This window comes from Telopea speciosissima, chromosome 3 (assembly GCF_018873765.1).
Source record: "Telopea speciosissima isolate NSW1024214 ecotype Mountain lineage chromosome 3, Tspe_v1, whole genome shotgun sequence".
NCBI classification, from domain to species: Eukaryota; Viridiplantae; Streptophyta; class Magnoliopsida; order Proteales; family Proteaceae; genus Telopea; species Telopea speciosissima.
The window spans coordinates 54,914,984-54,933,236 of NC_057918.1; the positions used below are offsets into that span (position 1 = coordinate 54,914,984).

Below are 18,253 nucleotides of genomic sequence, written 5' to 3' on the forward strand. Positions count from 1 at the left end.
GTTGGATCCTGATTCGGTATACCGAATCATGATTCAGTATGCCGGATTCAATCCGGAGCACTTTGTTTGCTCTCTGTGACTGTACATCTGAAAGTTAAATGTGATCCAGTATGCCGGATTCAGATTCGGTATACCGAATCAGCAGACTTGTGTGGATTCTTCAAGTCTTTTAAAAGACTGATATGGGGTGATGTCCAATTGGCAAGGGCATATTGAATTGGGTTATTTTTCACCTCCTAAGGTCTTTCTTCAAGTATGCATGCGTGTGTGTGTGTGTGATATATTGATTCAAAACCTTAATACAACTTTTTACAAATTTAAATACAATTTCAACACTTCTTTAAGTCTTCAAGTCCTTGAGTGCTTCATGTCTTGAATATGTCATAACTTGAATTCCTTCCAAGCATGAATTAAAGTGCTTTGTGTCGCAAGTGTGTATGTACTCTTGAGCTTAGTCTCTCCCCCTCACTTGTTGCCATGTTCTTGTAGAGAGCTTCTTATTCATCTAGACTTATTACACATCTAGAACAAGAGTTAGTACATAAGGTTTTATTTGTTATCATTAAAACCATAAAGGAGTGTGTGAGGTCCTTTCCTCAACAAAAGATCGATGTTGCAAATTAGGGAGGGGACCCCTATTTATAGGGGTCCTTGGGCGCTCCGTGGCACTGTGACTATAATGCCTCCGTAGTCCAAATCTTTTCCTCCTCTCCGTGGCACCACAGAAGCTTGGCCTAAGTTCCGCAACTGATTTTCCTTGACTGGGTTATTTTCAAAATTTTGGGTTTTTCGTCCCTTTTAACTCTTTATAAAATTTTCTATCGGGGGGGTTCTGCCCCCTACAATCCCCATGGCCCGCTAACCGACTAGCAAGACCACTATGGTTGGGGAAAGTGAGCAGTACCTCCTTCAGCATTAGGTAAAAGGCTTTTTGAAATTATTTTAAGGGATATAAGGGTAATATAGCTTGGGTAAAGGGGTAGGAGTTTTTCTCGAGAGAGGTACCAATATCCGTCTGTATCCTGTGTCGTCATCGTCGGGGGGTTGACAAAATTCAACGTCTACATCCTGTAGAGAAGAAAGTGTTTATTAGTAAACATGCTACATTTCTAGAGGATCAGATCATCCTTAGGTTTGAACCAGTGGTATTTCAAGAGTTGGATAATATTCAGAAAATCTTGGTAGTATCAACCACTGATATTCCACAACCTGTGAAAATTCTATAGAGCATAGGCATAGTGAGAGGACAGTTAGACCTCCAGACCGTTTACTCTCTATAGTGAGAAGTCAAATAAAGTAGAAGAGTTCTACATGGTCATCGATTCTTCAGATTTAAATCCCATTACCTACTGAGAGGTTGTAGTGTTAGAAAAGGAAACTCATTGGTGAATATTGGATATTCAACCCAATATTGGATTCCTCTAGCAATGTAGATCTTTCCTCATTGAGAAAGATTGGATGGGTAGATAATTGAGTCACAATTGGAAACTCAATATATCACACCCATGTGAGCTATCCTTTTTGGGATTGTGTGAGGTGCAATTATATATTATTGTGGGATTGCAAGATCACACAAGAGATACACAAGGACCCAAAACGTGGAACTCTCCCTCCTTCTCCAAAAATCCATTTTCTCCCTCTTGCTCTCTTGGTGTTTTGATCCTAGAGGAAATCCAAGGCCTTGTGTTCCTTAGAAGTGTGGAGGAGATAGCTTGACCGTGTGGGGAACGCAAAGCTTGCGTGGTGCGTGGAACGATCGTGAAAGGGCTATCATCAACTGAAAAATTCTATAGAGCATAGGCATAGTGAGAGGACAGTTAGACCTCCAGACCATTTACTCTCTATAGTGAGAAGTCAAATAAAGTAGAAGAGTTCTACATGGTCATCGATTCTTCAGATTTAAATCCCATCACCTACTGAGAGGTTGTAGGAGATGTAGTCATGTAGACACAAACAGATGGCTTGATGCTATGAAAGCTAAGATGGATTTTATGTACACCAAAGATGTCTAGACTCTAGTGGATCCACCTAAAGGTATTAGACCCATTAGATGTAAATGGATCTACAAGAGGAAGAAAGGCGTTGATGGGAATGTGGAACGCTTCAAAGCAAGATAGTTGCTAAATGTTACACCTAACATGAGGGTGTGGATTATAATGAGACCTTTTATCCAGTCGCAATGTGAAAAGCCATTCTAGTTTTACTATCCATAATGGCACAATTTGACGACAACATTTGTATGTCTAAACCATAAGGTTTCACTTCTCTGGGAGAAGAGAATAAAGTGTGCAAATTGTTGAAGTCCATTTATGGACTCAAGCAAGCGTCTAGGATTTGGAACATCAGGGTTTGATCAAATGATCAAAGAGTTTGGATTTAACTAGAACATGGATGAACAATGTGTCTACAAAAAGTTCAGAGCTCTGTTTGTTTTCTCATCTTGTATGTAGATGACATGCTGCTCATTGGGAATGATATGAGTATGCTTACCTCTGTAAAGAGGTGGCTATCCGTACATTACTTAATAAAGGATTTGGGTGATGCTAGTTACATATTAGGCATCAAGGTTGTCAGAGATAGAACACAGAGGATGTTAGGATTGTCACATGGCAGTTACATTGAAAAAGTTTTGGAAGGGTTTAGAATTCAATATTCAAAGAATGAAAATGTTCCCTTTTGATATGACATTATACTTATTAAGTCATAGTGTCCTCAGACTCCAAAGGATATAGAGACTATGAAAGTGGTTCCCTATGCTTTTGTAGAAAGAAGTCGTATGTATGCAATACTACGAATTAGACCAGACATATGTCATGCAATTGGTATGGTTAGTAGGAACCAAACAAACCCCAGATAGGAACATTTTATTTCTGTCAAGTTTATCATGAAATACTAAACAAGGACAACAAATTATTTCCTTGTTTATGCTGCATATAACTTGTCAGTAGTAGGGTGTATGGACTCTAAATTCTAGTTTGATAAAGGCAATCAAAAGTCCATTCCTGGGATGTTGTTCATGTTAGGAGGAGGAGCAGTCACATGGAGGAGTGCCAAGAAAAAGTCAACAGCAGATTCCACGATTGAGGCTAATTATTTGGCAGCTTGTGAAGCAGCTAAAGAAGGTGTGTGGTTGAGAAAGTTCTTGACTGACCTAGAGGTTGTACCTAACCTCATTAGACACCCTATATCCCTATTATGTGATAATAGAGGAGCCATTGCTCAAGTTATGAAACCTAGGGCTCATCAGAAGAACTAGCACGTAGAGCACAAATATCATCTCATTCAGGAGATCATAAAGTGTGACAGTTGTCTCTATTGCCAAGGTTAATTTTGCAGATAATTTGTCTTAACCTTTGATAAAGGAATTCACACCTGCTTTATTTTGTAAGCATGTTGAGAACATGGGTGTAAGAGTAATTAGACATTAACCTTAATGTAGAAATGGGAGACTGTTGGATATTTTTATATTTGATGTGTGTCCATCAAACCCAAATTAATTGGATTAAATTGATTAATTGCAAATGTATTATGTGCTTGTTATAATTGTTATATTTTGTATGATTGCCCATTATGTACCATTACTTGTTCTTAATTATAAATAGACTTGGGCACTCTATTCTAGGATTTCTGTATGGTAAGTTTCCCCAATGGGGAATGTTAGTAATATAAATATGGATACTTTAATGTGTTGAACACTGGTCCATAAAAATTCCTGAAGGGTTCACCGCTAGTTGTGTTTGACAATAGAAATTCTTGGTAGTTACTTTTTTCTTTACCTGCGAGGCAATTACCATTACATTTGCTTTTTGTGCATCTGTGGTGTGCCAATGGTTGATGCCTACAGATAAGACTGACTACTCACCGGCCGCTCTGCGTACACAATATGAATGGTGATGGGGGTGTGTGACATTCAATAAGGTTTCTAATGTCTGTTTAGGGGAAAAATCCAAATTAGAGACATGGTTCGTAATCTTGGGATCGGTTTCTGGATCAGTATCAAGATCGTTCTCGGTATCACCGATCTGGCCGAATCTGAATTGGGTCGAATCTGACATATTTGTCCTTGGTTTTTTTTTTTAATAATAAAAATTGGCTATTTTACGTTTTTACATTTGAGTGTAACAATGGATTGGTATCAGATCAGTCAAGGATCAAGATTGGTCTCGGCTGATACCATTCCAATTTGGGCAAATCCACCGATCCAAGACCGATATTACAAACCCTATTTAGAGAGCTGCCGGGCTGTGACTAATCGAAATCTAGGGCTTGATATGTTTGTAAAAGTTTGCAAAAAGTGTTTTAATTTTACAATATTAAATAAATTATATTTAAAAAGTGTTTTTAAATGTTTGTTTTTTGCCTAATCACTAGTCCTGACATTCTCAAATTTATGTACAATGGATTTATTATATGGCGGTGATTTTATTCCATGTTTTGCTATGTCCATTGTAGGTGTTAGTGATGTGGGGAGAAAGTGTAATGGAATTTTCTTTCACTAGGGGTTTTCAGGTTACCGTTTTGTAGTGTCTTCCTTTTGTGCAATTAAGGACAACTTAAAGGCTACTCTTTAGAATCACACCACTTGACGTGATCTAGTCCGTTTAAATTTAATTGTCTAACTAAGATTTTTCTAATTAAGGAAAGCTTCGTTGAACTCATAATTTGCACAAAACATAATTTGCACAACACAAAAAGAGAGAAAAAAGTCTTCTTCCTCTTCAAGCAAGGTCTTTAGCCATTGGATGTAGTGCACTTGACGAAGATTATGACATTGTTGCACTTCTTTGGAGAGGAACATGCCTCATGTGTGTTTTAAGTAACTTACAAACCCTTTCTGTATCATTATCGCATGTATTCATTGAGATCCTTGCTACCTTAAAATTTTATAATAGATATTGTATCATTACGCTTCCGCTCCACATTCAGTTAGAGTGTCACCTAAGTATTCATGTTTTCTCATCACCAAAACATAATAAAACACAATGGGGTATTGGGAAAAATCCAAAATGCCAACAGCTTTAAGATTGGCAAGAACTAATTTTAATGGAATAAAATTATACCATTGATTTCCATAACCCAAATTGTATATGGAAGAGCAAGAGACTAATTAAAACCCTCTCTCTCCAATACCGGCTTATGGTCCATGGCCCGATCTTATAAAAAAATAGCAGCTCCCTTAGCCCGTAGAGGAACCGAAATAACCAAACTTTTTCATGACCCCAGCTAGCCACGTCAAACTTGCCAATCCTACACTCCTAGAAGTTGGTCTTTCAAAACCATGAAGGTTTTCAATAACATGCAATAATCATAGGAGTCTAAACAATCATGTCAAATAGTGCTGCGAGTTCAGCAGGCTGCAAGTCCTCTTACAACAAGCTTATTTGGAGTTGTCAGCTCATGTTATAAGTGTTTTCTCAAATCAATTCTTAGCTTTGTGCCATGCAATTATCAAACCAAAAGATAGAAAAGATGAGAGAGATACCCTTGTGATCAAAACATGGACTTGGCTCCTGTCCAGCACCCTGCCCGGGCTGCACGTGCAGCGCCAAACACAGTGAGGTGTGAAAAGACCACCTCACCCCTGCCTGAGCGCCTTGCCCGAGTAAGGGTGAGGCGATCTTTTCACGCCTCACTGTGTCCTATGCTGCACATGCACATGCAGCCCGAGCAGGGTGCTGGACAGAATCCTTTTGGTAAAAACATGACCATTGCATGAACAAAATAGCCTTAAGTTCTAGCGCAAGCCCTATATTTTGGTGAAATTATAATAGCCTATATATGGAAAACTTTTCAAAGGCAAGAATGTAGCACATGAGCTGTCGTGTGCCTCATTTTGAGTGTGATTCGGCGGTTTCCATTTTGGTTTCTAGGCAACTTATGCCCTGGTTTGTGAGGCAGAATTGGATAGCCCTTCAAGTTTATCTCTTGTCGATTAATTGGAAGGTGATCCATTGTTTTCGAGAGGCCAATCCTATTGCTGATTTCTTGGCAAAATCAGTAGTCAGACTCTTGGATTCCTCGGTTCATATTCTTTAACCTCCCTCTATGACGAATGATCTAGTTGTTGATAGTCAATGTAGGCCTAGATTTCGAATTCAGTACTAGTTTCTTTCTGTTGTTGTAGCTGGCTAGTCTCTTCCATTGATGGCATTGTCGAAGGTGGTTGAATCTTCTAGGCTAGTTTATAGTGTGTTGACTCCTTTGAGCCTTTCTCTTGTAATTTTCTCTATTTTTTTTTTCAATACAAATGATTTCTAGCTAAAAAATAAAAAAAGAAAGTGTGCCTCATTTTAAAAGCCATATGGCTACTATGACCATTGTATAGATTTTCGTAATGCACGAGCAACTTCGAGAAGGTGCCTATGTTTATGTTCAGCAACCCCATTCTGTTGGGGAGTACCAACGCAGGAATGTTGGTGATGAACACCCTCTTTAGAGAGAAAGTCTTGAAATGGTCTAGAAAAAAATTCTTTCCCATTATCGGTTCGAATTTGTTTTGTGGTAGTGCCAAATTGGGTCTTAATCAAAGCAAAAAATGAAACAAGGGGAGCATAAGTTTCGGACTCCTGCCGCATTAAATACACCCAGACACATCGAGAAAAATCATCAACGATGGTCAAAAAATAGTGAACACCAGTGTTGGACGGGGTGGGATAACCCCCCCCCCCAAATATCACAGTGAATAAGATTAAATATTTCAGTGCATCGAGAAGTACTTAATGGAAATGGAGATCGCGTTTGTTTAGCCAGATGACACACATCACAATGTCCATGTGTAGAAATTACATCAGACAAGTTATTGGATAATAAGGATAGACGGTCACGAGAAGGGTGACCCATGCGCATATGCCAAAGTGTAGAAGAATTAAAGTGCATGAGGTATGGTTGGCAAAGAATTGGGACTGCCAAAAGCAAAATGGTAGAGACCGTTACGCAACGTTCCCATTCCAATCAGCTTCTTCGATGGAAGGTACTGAATCGCACAAAAAGAAGGAAAAAAAGAAACCACAGAGGAAAGATGATTAGTGAGTTTACTAATAGATAATAAATTAAATGAGAAAGAAGGCACATATAAGAGCTGTTGAATTTGCGATGGAGTGAGGCTAGAGGCAGCAGGTGATGCTGGCGGTGGAGCCGTAGGTGGCTGGGCCGGAGAGGCAGCGGCTACCTTGGCTTGATTGGCAGCAAATGAACCAGCCTTAGAAGACTGATTATTTGGTGAATGACGATGCTTCGCATGGCTGGGTGGATAGCCATGTAGGGGCCAACAAGTTTCCCTAGTGTGACCGTGGATCTTGTAATGGTCACAGAAGGGACGGTTGCGATTGGGATCATGGCTGCTAGAACCAGTAGAGTTGTGAGATCCTTTAGAAGGCATAGAACGATTGACAACCATAGCAGCGGTGTCAGAGATGGGCGGCGCAGAGAGTGAGCGCTGCTGCTCCTCTTGGAGAAGAAGGTGATATGTTCGATTGACATCAGGTAGAGGATCCATCGCAAGTATTTGGGAACGAATCTGGGCATAGATGTCTGATAACCCCATTAGAAATTGATATACACATTCTTGCTGGCTAGCCGAATGAAGAGCATTTTGGGTGCCGCAAGAACATGATGAAACGGCCACATAAGAAGCAAGTTCGTCCCAGAGAACCTTCAATCTGGTGAAGTAAGTGGAGAGGGAATCAATCCCTTGTTGAATGGTGGCAATGGATCGCTTAAGATGGAAGATGCGAGGGGCATTGCTTCGCGAAAAATGTTCTTCAAGCTCCTTCCAGACGAAAGAAGCAGTCTCACCATATATCACGCTGTCAGCAATAGTCTGAGTGAGGACATTAAGGATCCAAGAAAGCATCATGAAATTGCAGCGGTCCCAAGTCCGCACAGCAGAAGTTGGCGAAGTGGGACGGGGAAGGGTCCCATCCACGAATATCATTTTATTCTTGGCAAAGAGAGCCATGCACATGGCACGTCGCCAAGTAAGGTAGTTGTCGCCATTGAGCGGCGTGGAGACAAGAAGAGCGCCAGGGTTATCGGAATGGTGAAGGTGATATGGGGAAGAAGGATCAAGGCTGGCAGACAATGTTGGATTCTGTGAGGTACCAACCTGCAGGTCGTCTGAGACGCCAATGGGAAGGTAATTGTCTTGGTCCGGCATGATGAATCAAGGAAGAAGAAGGTGAAAAACAAAAATGGAGAAGGAGAAAAACAGATGAATGAAGGTCCAAGATCTTCAAAAAACTGATACCATGATAGAATTGGAAGAAAATGATATTGACTTGCCTTGAAAAGATTTACATGAGAGTGCTACTTAAATAGCACAATTGTAAGAGAAAATACAGCTATTATCACATGTGATAATGGTGGGATTACATTGAAATGGTTTTCATTATCACATGCGATAATAGAAAAAAACAAATATTGCGGAAAAACTTTCCATAGGACTCACGGTGGTGATCTCTCCTAGTAGATCACGCTAATAAGTGGCCCAACTCAAATATATGGATTTTCAACTATTATCAAGGTTTGATGTGCCACATGACATTTTATTTGGCTTGGATTTGACTAGTGGATGGAGGAGAGTGGACCATGGTTGCATACAAAATTTTGGTATGAAATGAGATGTCATATGTCACCTATAAGCCACAATTATACTAATTGTTTTATAAACCACAATTATACCAATTGTTTTTTGGTAGAAACGATTGTACTAATTCAGCATAACTACCCTTGCAGCACCTCCTTTAATTTTGATAAGGAGACAGATTTGTACCAACAAACATAGTCAAATCCTTTTCCAATTTTGCAATTGCCTACCTACCAACCAGCCTGGTTTAGAACCGAAGTTTAAGTTGGTGCCCATTTTGAGCAGGGTTTTAAGAATCGGTACCCATTGGATCGGGAGTATCGGTCATGTGCGATATCAGTGATATAACTTGAACCCTAGATTTTATTTTTTTTTGTTAAAAAAGCATTTTTATGCTATTAATATCAACCCAAAATGGACGTATCAGCCAATCCATATTGGTATCGGTTGTGCCCAATATCAGTGATACAATTTGAACCCAAGAATTTTGGTTTAGAAAAGCATTTTTATCCAATATCAATCTAAAATAGATTGATACTCGACTCTGCCTCCCCCCTTGGGGCCACCCGTCTGAGAGGAAACTCCCTGGTGAACATGAGGGGCCTAGTATCTTTCGATTCGTGTGTGTTGTAGGGTCGTGCACGAGCTCTGGGGGAATTAATCGACCAAAGACCGAATATCTCTAGTTTCAAAAAAAAAACATAAAAAAATAAACTGATACAGTATTAGATCTGGCATATCAACCAAGCTATATTGGTATAGGCTATGCTCAATATCGGTGTACAACTTGAACCTTAGAGTTTTTTTTGTTAGAAAAAGCATTTTTATCCAATATCAACCCAACATGGACTGATAGGGTATTGGATCAGGCGTATAGGCTGATCTATATTGGTATCTGTCGTGTTCGATATCACTGATACAACTTGAAACCTAGATTTTTAGTTTAAAAGAAAAAAAAAAAACCATTTTTGTCCTATAAGGTATTTGATTGGGTGTATCGGTTGATCTATATTGGTATCGGCCGTGCCTGATATTGGTGATACAACTCGTATCCTAGATTTTTGGTTTTATAAAAAAAAAAAACATTTTTATCCAATATCAACCCGGCATGGACCGATAGGGCTAATTTGGATAGATATCAATATCGGTATCTGATGATATATCGGTCAGGATGGTGTGAACTAAACCCTGATTTTGAGGGAGAAAATTTAAAGTGTGTGTCCAGCGTAATTGAATAGTACATACTGACATCCAAAGGAGGTTGGTGGAGGGAGTCGTCCTGGAGGGGGACAAAAGGCATGTATTTATGGAAGATGGAAACAATTCTTTAACTATTCATTTCTTTCTTTTAATCTTTCCTTCCTCTCTTTCGTAAGGCAAGCGTGTTTGTAAAACTTCAAAAAAGGGGATAGAAGAATAGTCAAGATTGAAGAGAATTTATTCACTTCTCAAAATAATATACAGTAGAGAGAAAGAGAGAAAGAGAGAAAGAGAGAAAGAATAGTCAAGATTGAAGAGAATTTATTTACTTCTCAAAATAATATACAGTAGAGAAAGAAAGAGAGAAAGAGAGAAAGAGAGAAAGAGAGAGATGTAAATAATATACAGTAAAGAAATGAGACAGAGAGAGAGTTCAGAAATTCTCATAGTGTTGGCACTATCCAATAAATGCTAGCACTGAATATCTGTTCAGAGGATATGAATAGGGAAAAAATATTCAATTTTTGTTTTTGGTTTTAGGGATGGGCTGTTTAGCCTGTGGGGTCAACGAGACAACCCTAAATAAAGGCTACTTTTGCATTTGCCTATTGAGCATTGTAAAGCGTGCTCCTGTCGGGATATCCCCCCACCCTTCAAACCGTCCCTTTCTTTTCATGTCACCTCTCTCTCTCTCTCTCTCTCTCCTCCAGATCTCTTTCACGAGCGCTACAGGTTGTCAATGTGTACCAAATATCGTATATCATACTGTTTTCATACTGAATTATCTGTATCGAAAAGTACTGAATAAAATTCACTATGATATATTGGTATGAGATATTTGTGCCGAGTCTATATTCGGTATCATATTGAAAATACATTACATCGTATCAATATTATATTAAATACCTGTAATGAATATATTGAATCAATTTGATACAATATTGGTATCAGATAACTATCTTGAATTAGTAGTTAATACAATATCAATACATACAATGTATATATGTAAGTCAGAATCACATAAACGTATGATAACGGCTCACAATCATTCAAATGAAATACACTTTGTGAGACCCACATGAAATGGATTCCATATATACCTCGTTCACATTGGATATTTTTGCCCCATAAAACCTTTGGATGGAAAAAAGAAGAAGATATGAGTATCTTTTTGGACTACACCAATGTTCCCCCCCCCCCTCCCCTCTCCCCCAACATGACAAGCATTGCCATGTCATGCTGGGGCTAGAAGGATTTAGGCCTTAGTGTGTTTTGATGGGTCACTCACTAGGCTTTTAGTTTTTCTTTGCATTTGTTAAGGATCAACTTCAAAGAAAGGAAATTGAAATGGTTCTAGTTTTCATCAGTGTCTTAATGTCTGCAATGTGGTAGATCATGAGGTATCCAAATTTTATAAATATGTAGGACCTTGCTCTCATGTTAAATATCAGACTTAATAGGGTTTTCGATCATACGGTACATAAAACTAATATTTAAATGCATCCATTAAAGACAAGAGGAAGAGGGTGGCCGTTACACATCTGTGGGACTAATGGGAGCACACGGAGGCATCAATAGAGTGATCATTACCGTCTTTCTTGGACAGTCATTTCACCCCTTGTATAGAAAAATAATTTGAAAACAATGAAATATAATTTTAATGTTAATAGAGAAAATGCCTTGTCCATCAAAAGTAAGAATTACCACATTATTATTAAACGACTGATTTTTTATTTTGAAGTTTAAACACTCTGAAATCCAAGTCTGATAAATCTTCACATATGTGAGCGTATATGAATGATTCACAACCATTCAGATAGAGTATTCTCATAGATTGGGTTCTATCTGAACACTTGTAAGTCATTCACGTACGTGAAGATTCTCCGCTCACAGCAAATCCCTCCTCATATAGAAGAGAAACTACTGCTAACTCGTACGTGTTGAAGCATAAATGACCAATGATCCATGATACATGAGTGACCCATACATACATATGGGGCATGGGCTGGTTGGTACTGCATATGAGAGAGAGAGAGAGAGAGAGAGAGAGAGAGAGAGAGAGAGAAATTATGTCTTGCATTTAAGATGGGTCATCATTGCTCAAGTACGTCATCATTGTCATGCCAAGTTTTTGACTACGTTTGAATGAGAAATACTCTCCCTCCTCATTTCCATCTCTCTTCTATCCCCTCTGTGGTCTCTCACTGGGCATTGGACTTTGATTGTGCAGTGTAAGAGTATTAAATGCTCCTCTTCCGTTACAATGACATTTCCTCTGCAACGGCCTTTCATTTCATGCTTTGCTTTTGTTGGGTTTTGGAAGGGGGGAGGAGTGGGGCTGATTGAGCAGGATTTAAGGGGGAAGGGGCACCCTGCTGTCCTGCCTTTATTTCCCACCTTCCTTTTAACTCCCTTCGGTAAAGCTTTTTTGTCTTGTTGGGCTGTCTTCTCTTTTGTTTTAGGAAATGCTCTTTGCATCACAAGCACCATCACATCGAAACACAATCAGCTAAAAGCAATAATTTCACAGATTATGACACAAATAAGCACAGAACAGCATACCTATAAGATGGATGAAGAGAGTGAGAAATTCAGAGAAATAGAGATTTGTGACCCAAAGAAAGGGGCTACATGTGACCCTATAAAAGAAGTCTGTAAGAATAAAAGTGATCTTTCCATCAATTTGGATAACAAATACTATTTAGAAGAAGTTGAAAGTTGAAAGAGGGACATTCCTCCATACTTCTATTTTTGTAAAAGAGAGACACAGCCCTTCAAATAGTAATTGTAAAAGCTTATGGGAACAGGGGAAATGTTATGAAGTTCCTACATTTACACGTTTATATACAATCAGATTATATATGTGGGGTAATAATATTGCATGGAGTCTATGCCCTGCCTGTGCCAGACACATGGGGGCAAAATGACAGCTCCACCCCCCGGCTCCCCATGATATGTATAAATGACACTTTGCTTGATGCCCCACATTCTCCCATTAGCCTCCACACTCATGTTGGAGAGACTCCCAGACAGAGAATATTTCTCCATATATATATAAGGAACAAATTCTTTGTCCGAGAACGTGGCGGGAATGCATTCTCTGTTCGGGAGGATGACCCCCGTGCTGGCGTGTGTGGAAGCATCAATAGGGTCCACATTTTCTAAAATTTATTTTATCTAGGGATTTTGTTTTTGTTTGGGAACAAGGCCCCTAAGCCAACGCGGGGGCAATAGTAACACTTGTGGAAGCATCAACAGAGACGGGAATAGAGTCCACATTTTCTAAAATTTATTTTATCTAGGGATGTTTTTTTGTTTGGGAACAAGGCCCCTAAGCCAATGCGGGGGCAATAGTAGCACTTGTGGAAGCATCAACAGAGACGGGAATAGGGTCCACATTTTCTAAAGTTTATTTTATCTAGGGATTTTTTTTTTGTTTGGGAACAAGGCCCCTAAGCCAACGAGGGGGCAATAGTAGCGCTTGTGTAAGCATCAACAGAGACGGGAATAGGGTCCACATTTTCTAAAGTTTATTTTATCTAGGGATTTTTTTTTTGTTTGGGAACAAGGCCCCTAAGCCAACGAGGGGGCAATAGTAGCACTTGTGGAAGCATCAACAAAGACGGGATTTCTGCCTTTCATGGGAGAAGGCGGGTCAGTTCACCCCATCCTATGTCTAAGTGCATGGGCCATGCTATTGGGCATACTCGTTTTTCCCTACACCAATCACAGTGCTAGACACAAGAGAGCAATGGGGTCATATATATAGGGGGTTGAATGGTAAATTCATATGATTCTGTGTCTTGGCATAGGAACCACGCGGCCTTCTTTTGCATATATGTATGGACTGAGTTTTCCTTTTACCACGATCAATGGAGTATCCACTAATCGAAGCCTTTGATTAGGGTCCATAGGGGATCACACGCAATAGGGGGTATTGCGATCATTCGTAAATGAGGGGCTGACTTTTACGACCATTGATAGGGATGGTGATCCTTCACCACGTGGTCACACACACACACACACTGTGCACACATGGCTGCTGCTGCGCCGCACGATGCGCATAGAAGGTCCGCCTTGGCTGGTTTGTCTTTTCTTTTCTTTTCTTTTCTTTAGATATATGCTTTTTTTTTAAACATAATTGATCCTTTTAGCCAAAAAAAAAAAAACTATCCATTCATTCTTTCATGATGATCCAATAATGTGCTTACTTAGGATTCTTATACTATATATGCTTCCTTCTGTTCACAATTTTATGATTTTTTCTGGTCAATCAGCAATTTGGGAACCATATTATGATGTTGCCACCACTTTGTCGCATATTAATATATAGATTCCCCTGCCATTTTTCCTTTTGTACTGGTCTTGAGAAAGAATGAGTTTCCCTATAAACTTCCATCTTTCATTTAATGATGACAATCTTAAGACTACAAAATCTTAAGACTATACAAAATATATGGTATCTGATAAGCATGGTGGCAAAAGGTCCAACAGCGAACTTATACAAAATATATGGGATTTTGAAATTAAGATCTCGCATTGCAATTATTGTTCCAAAAGGTCCAAAAGCTCTCTTATACTATGGTCTTGAACTCTTGATAGCTCCATAACCCAAAAACAAAAAAAAACAAAAAACAAAAAAACTGAAAAAAAAAAAAAAAAAAAACCCAAAAGAAAGGGCCGGGGAAGGGAAAGCAAAAAAAAAAAAAAAAAAAAAAAAAGGTCCGCAAGGCGTGCATGTAGGAGGGCCTATTAAACGACCTTTTTTTTACTGTAATACGAAGCAGTCAGTACAAGTGTACAACTGTGGACAAAAGAACTCAAAGAAGAAAGATGATAGGCCAGAAAAGAAGAAATTGAACTAAACAAGAAGCCAAACTTGTACATTGACAAAAACAAAATACTATTAAGATCGCATCATATTTCTTTAATTGTCTTCAACCATCCATCTCTCTCTCTCTCTCTCTCTCTCTCTCTCTCTCTCTCTGTCACTCAAACCCAATCCTTCGAGGCCTGGCATGACAACCAACACTGCAATGAATGTTTACTCTGAATTTTTTGAGCTGATTGTTCATGGTGAACATATTTTGACTCCAGCTTTCCATTTTTCACCCACCAAAAACCCTAATAATCTCTCTCTCTCTCTCTCTCTCTCTCTCTATCTATATATATATATATAGATACAACTTATGAAATTCAATTAATTGATCCCAGGATTTTTTTTTTTTGATAATCAAACCCCAGGATATATAACAGACATGCGTATTGTTTATTAAGGAGTACCCAGAGTCTCATACATAAGATGATAAAAATTTTGACACAGAGAGAAAATTTTACCTCTGAAATGGAGTTGGGAAAGTACTTAATGATCCATAGAGAGCTACATTCTAAGATGGCCCAATGCTTCGGAGATCGTCGCCGGCAGCTCGGGCCTGCTGGAATTGACCCAACTGCCCTATACTTGCTGATGCATTCAAGGCCATAAGGCTAGTAGCATCATAAGCATTGTTAGCATCAAAACCTCTCATGGCTTGTTGTTGGTCCCTAGAGAAGAATTGATAGTGGTTTTGGTGATGGTGATGATGGTCTCTACTACCACTCAAGAGACTTATCCCAATCTGAGGATGATGATTGGCTGCTGCAGCGGCAGCAGCAGCGGCGATTAGACCATGTCCGGTGATGCCGACGTTCTGGTATTTGGATAACTCAGATTTAGCAAAACTAAGATCCATTTGCAGTTGACGCAATTGATGCTGAAGGAGAGAAATCACCCCGACACAACCGTAAACCGGATCACGCAACCGCATATCGGCTTCATAAGCGAGAGAATTGACTGCATCTTCTCGTTGATGAGGGTGGAGTTCATTGAGCAGCTTTGTTACGTTACTGGCACCGAAGACTTTGTGCACGTTGGCAAACTTCTGTGGTTGGTCCGGTGGGAAATACGGAGCAAAGACACACTCCGGCTGACACTTTCGCCGGAGAAATTTACATGCGGCACAAGGGGAATTAGATGATGAAGCCATCAACTAATCAGTCTCTAATTGTTCTTTTCCCCTTATCCTTCTTTTCTATTTAATTTTTCTCCTACTGGTAGTTGAAGTTGGTGCAAGTCCAACTGCAAAGAAGAAGAAAATTATGCATGAAGTAGCTGAGTTTAGAAAAGGTAGAGGGAGAATATGCAAATTTTAGTAGTTCCATGAGATTGAAACGAGACAGAAAGAACCCCTTAATTTGTGAGAATCAATGAAAAGTTGGGATTGGAAAAAATTGAAATCTCTGGACAAGAAATTGCATTTAATGGGACTAATTAAGATGAGGTATATATATATATATATATATAAATTGATAGTAAGGATAGATGACGTGCAACTGAGTCGCTGAAATATATCTTATTCTTCCTCATCTGAGTAAGCCCATAGAGAAAGAAAGAATGAAGAAAACCAGAGAGAGACATACCGTAAGGAGGAAAGGCGGTGATGAGTGGCAAAGCTGTAATTTTCGTAGAGAAATGGAGGAACTCGCTTAACTGATCGTCAAAGATGATATTTTAAAGAAAATAATATAAGGAAGAGAGGAATGTCAAAAAGATAAAATAGAAACTTTATTTATTTATTTATTTTTCTGTTTCTTGAAGATTACGTACCGTTGCAGATCCGATGCTGGGATTTGATATGATATTATGATTACAACCTCTCTCTTTCTTTGTCTCCTATTTCCTGAACTTTGCGGGTTTGTTGGGGAGAGATTCGATTCACGACCGATTCCTACTGAATATTCTCATATACACCACACCAAATAAAATTAGTAGATTAGAAACTGTTACCCAAAAGAAAGGAAATAATAAAAGGTAAAGGTTTTACAAGTACTCTTGGGGCGCCAAAAAAAGAAGAAGACGAAAGAGAGAGAGAGAATGAATATCGGATGAGATATATGCCGGAAATATGTGATTTCTGTGATTCAAAGCTGGAAAGGAGGAGGAGGGAGAAGAAGAGTTTTTTTAGGGTTTCGAGGAAGAGGGAGTGGGAGTTAATTTTGGATTAATCGGATCGCGTGAAAGTGAAGTGGGGAGGAGAGAAATCGAGAAGGAAAAAGAAAACAATGGGTCACGTTCCGAAGCAGACCCTACCTGCATCTGATGACTATTCCTTCATTTGTCTGTAAAGTTAAGATAAGATAGGATCTTTGAAGATATAAAAATAATATTAAAACACTTCGTACACGAAGACTAAAAATGGAGAAAGAAAGTATGAAGAGGAGGCCAAGAGAGAGAGAGATGAGATTTCTTCTTTTTTTTGTATCTCTACATGTAGTAGTCGTTTTCGTCATCTCGATTCTTTCAGTCAAACCTAGAAATGCCCTACAAGTTTACATTGTTAATGTACGTGTACACATTAAAAAAATATAAGATTTCCTTAGATTTCAGCTCCAAACCTTTCTTCCGCTCACACTTCGATGTTGGAAGACTTAGAAAAAGCTCTTTTTCTTTTCTACTCCTCTTTTTTCCTTCAGTTATCAACTCTCCTCCCCCTTTTCACAACCACGTTCTTCACTTCTCAGAGTCGTCTCTCTTCCCTTCTCTCTACACACTTCACATTCAACAATCTCTGATTCGCCGGAAAACACGAAGCAGAAGAAGAAAAAGAAGTGATTTAGTGAGTTTGTTGGGAAGTAAATAAGATAAGTGGAATAGAAAAAGATTATAAGAAAACAGCAGAAAGTAAGCACAGAAAGGTTGATAAAAAGAACAGAGAGAGAGAGAGAGAGAGAGAGTAAAGTGGGCGCCCTCACCCTGAGGCTAAGGAATCGGGGAGAAAGCAAAACTCAGCGTGGTGTGCTCTTCTCCTGCTGTTCATCTCTGCTACGAACACAAACCGTCAAAACCCTTAATGCAAATGCACAGATACACATATGCACACGCACGCAGTGAACTTAAAGAGCAAGTTGTCGTTTCTGAAATCAAACTTATTACCCTTTTCTATTCTATTGCCATTTGCCAGCTACTTGTCGTTCCCTTCCCTATTTTCTTTTCTAACTTTTTCTTTCCCCTTTTTTATTTTCTATCCGGAAAATGTTGTTGTTGGTGAAGTCTGATTTGGTCCAGAAAGTGCGATTAAGATCTTTGGAGAGCCATTTCGACCTCAAAACAATCTTGAAATGCCGAAAAATGGCGGGGCTCCATGCCAAAAGTTGGAGTTGTGTTGGGCTCGCCGAGATCTTCGAAATGAGTACTTTTGAGCCATGTGTTGTATTTTGGTCTAGCTCAGTTTTTTAGGGCATTTTTTGGGCTAGGGGCATTTGTGTACTTTTTAAGGTTAGGGTTTTCTATATATTGTTCTTATCTCTTTGACATGGGGATATGAGGGTTTTTTTTATAACATTTCAAAGAAATAGTGAAACCTGTTCTACTGCTCGGCTGTGGATGTAGCTTCCATACTGGAGGTGAACCATGTAAATCTCTGTGTTGTG

At 39.1% G+C, this 18,253-nt stretch overlaps 1 protein-coding gene across 1 annotated transcript; it reads right to left on the reverse strand.

Annotated features, from left to right (window-relative positions):
• Window positions 1–15,032: 15,032 nt before the first annotated feature.
• On the reverse strand, window positions 15,033–17,715 carry LOC122653893 (protein ASYMMETRIC LEAVES 2-like). The gene is made up of 3 exons (XM_043847850.1): window positions 17,576–17,715; window positions 16,431–16,551; window positions 15,033–15,902 (listed from the first exon to the last, which is right to left on the reverse strand). The coding sequence occupies exon 3, from the start codon at window positions 15,808–15,810 to the stop codon at window positions 15,172–15,174; it is 639 nt and encodes a 212-aa protein (XP_043703785.1). The 5' UTR covers window positions 15,811–15,902; window positions 16,431–16,551; window positions 17,576–17,715; the 3' UTR covers window positions 15,033–15,171.
• Window positions 17,716–18,253: the final 538 nt, after the last annotated feature.

What these genes read in the sequence shown, in the direction of transcription:
- LOC122653893 (XM_043847850.1), bottom strand. Translation starts at nt 15,810, where the DNA reads ATGGCTTCATCATCTAATTCCCCTTGTGCCGCATGTAAATTTCTCCGG.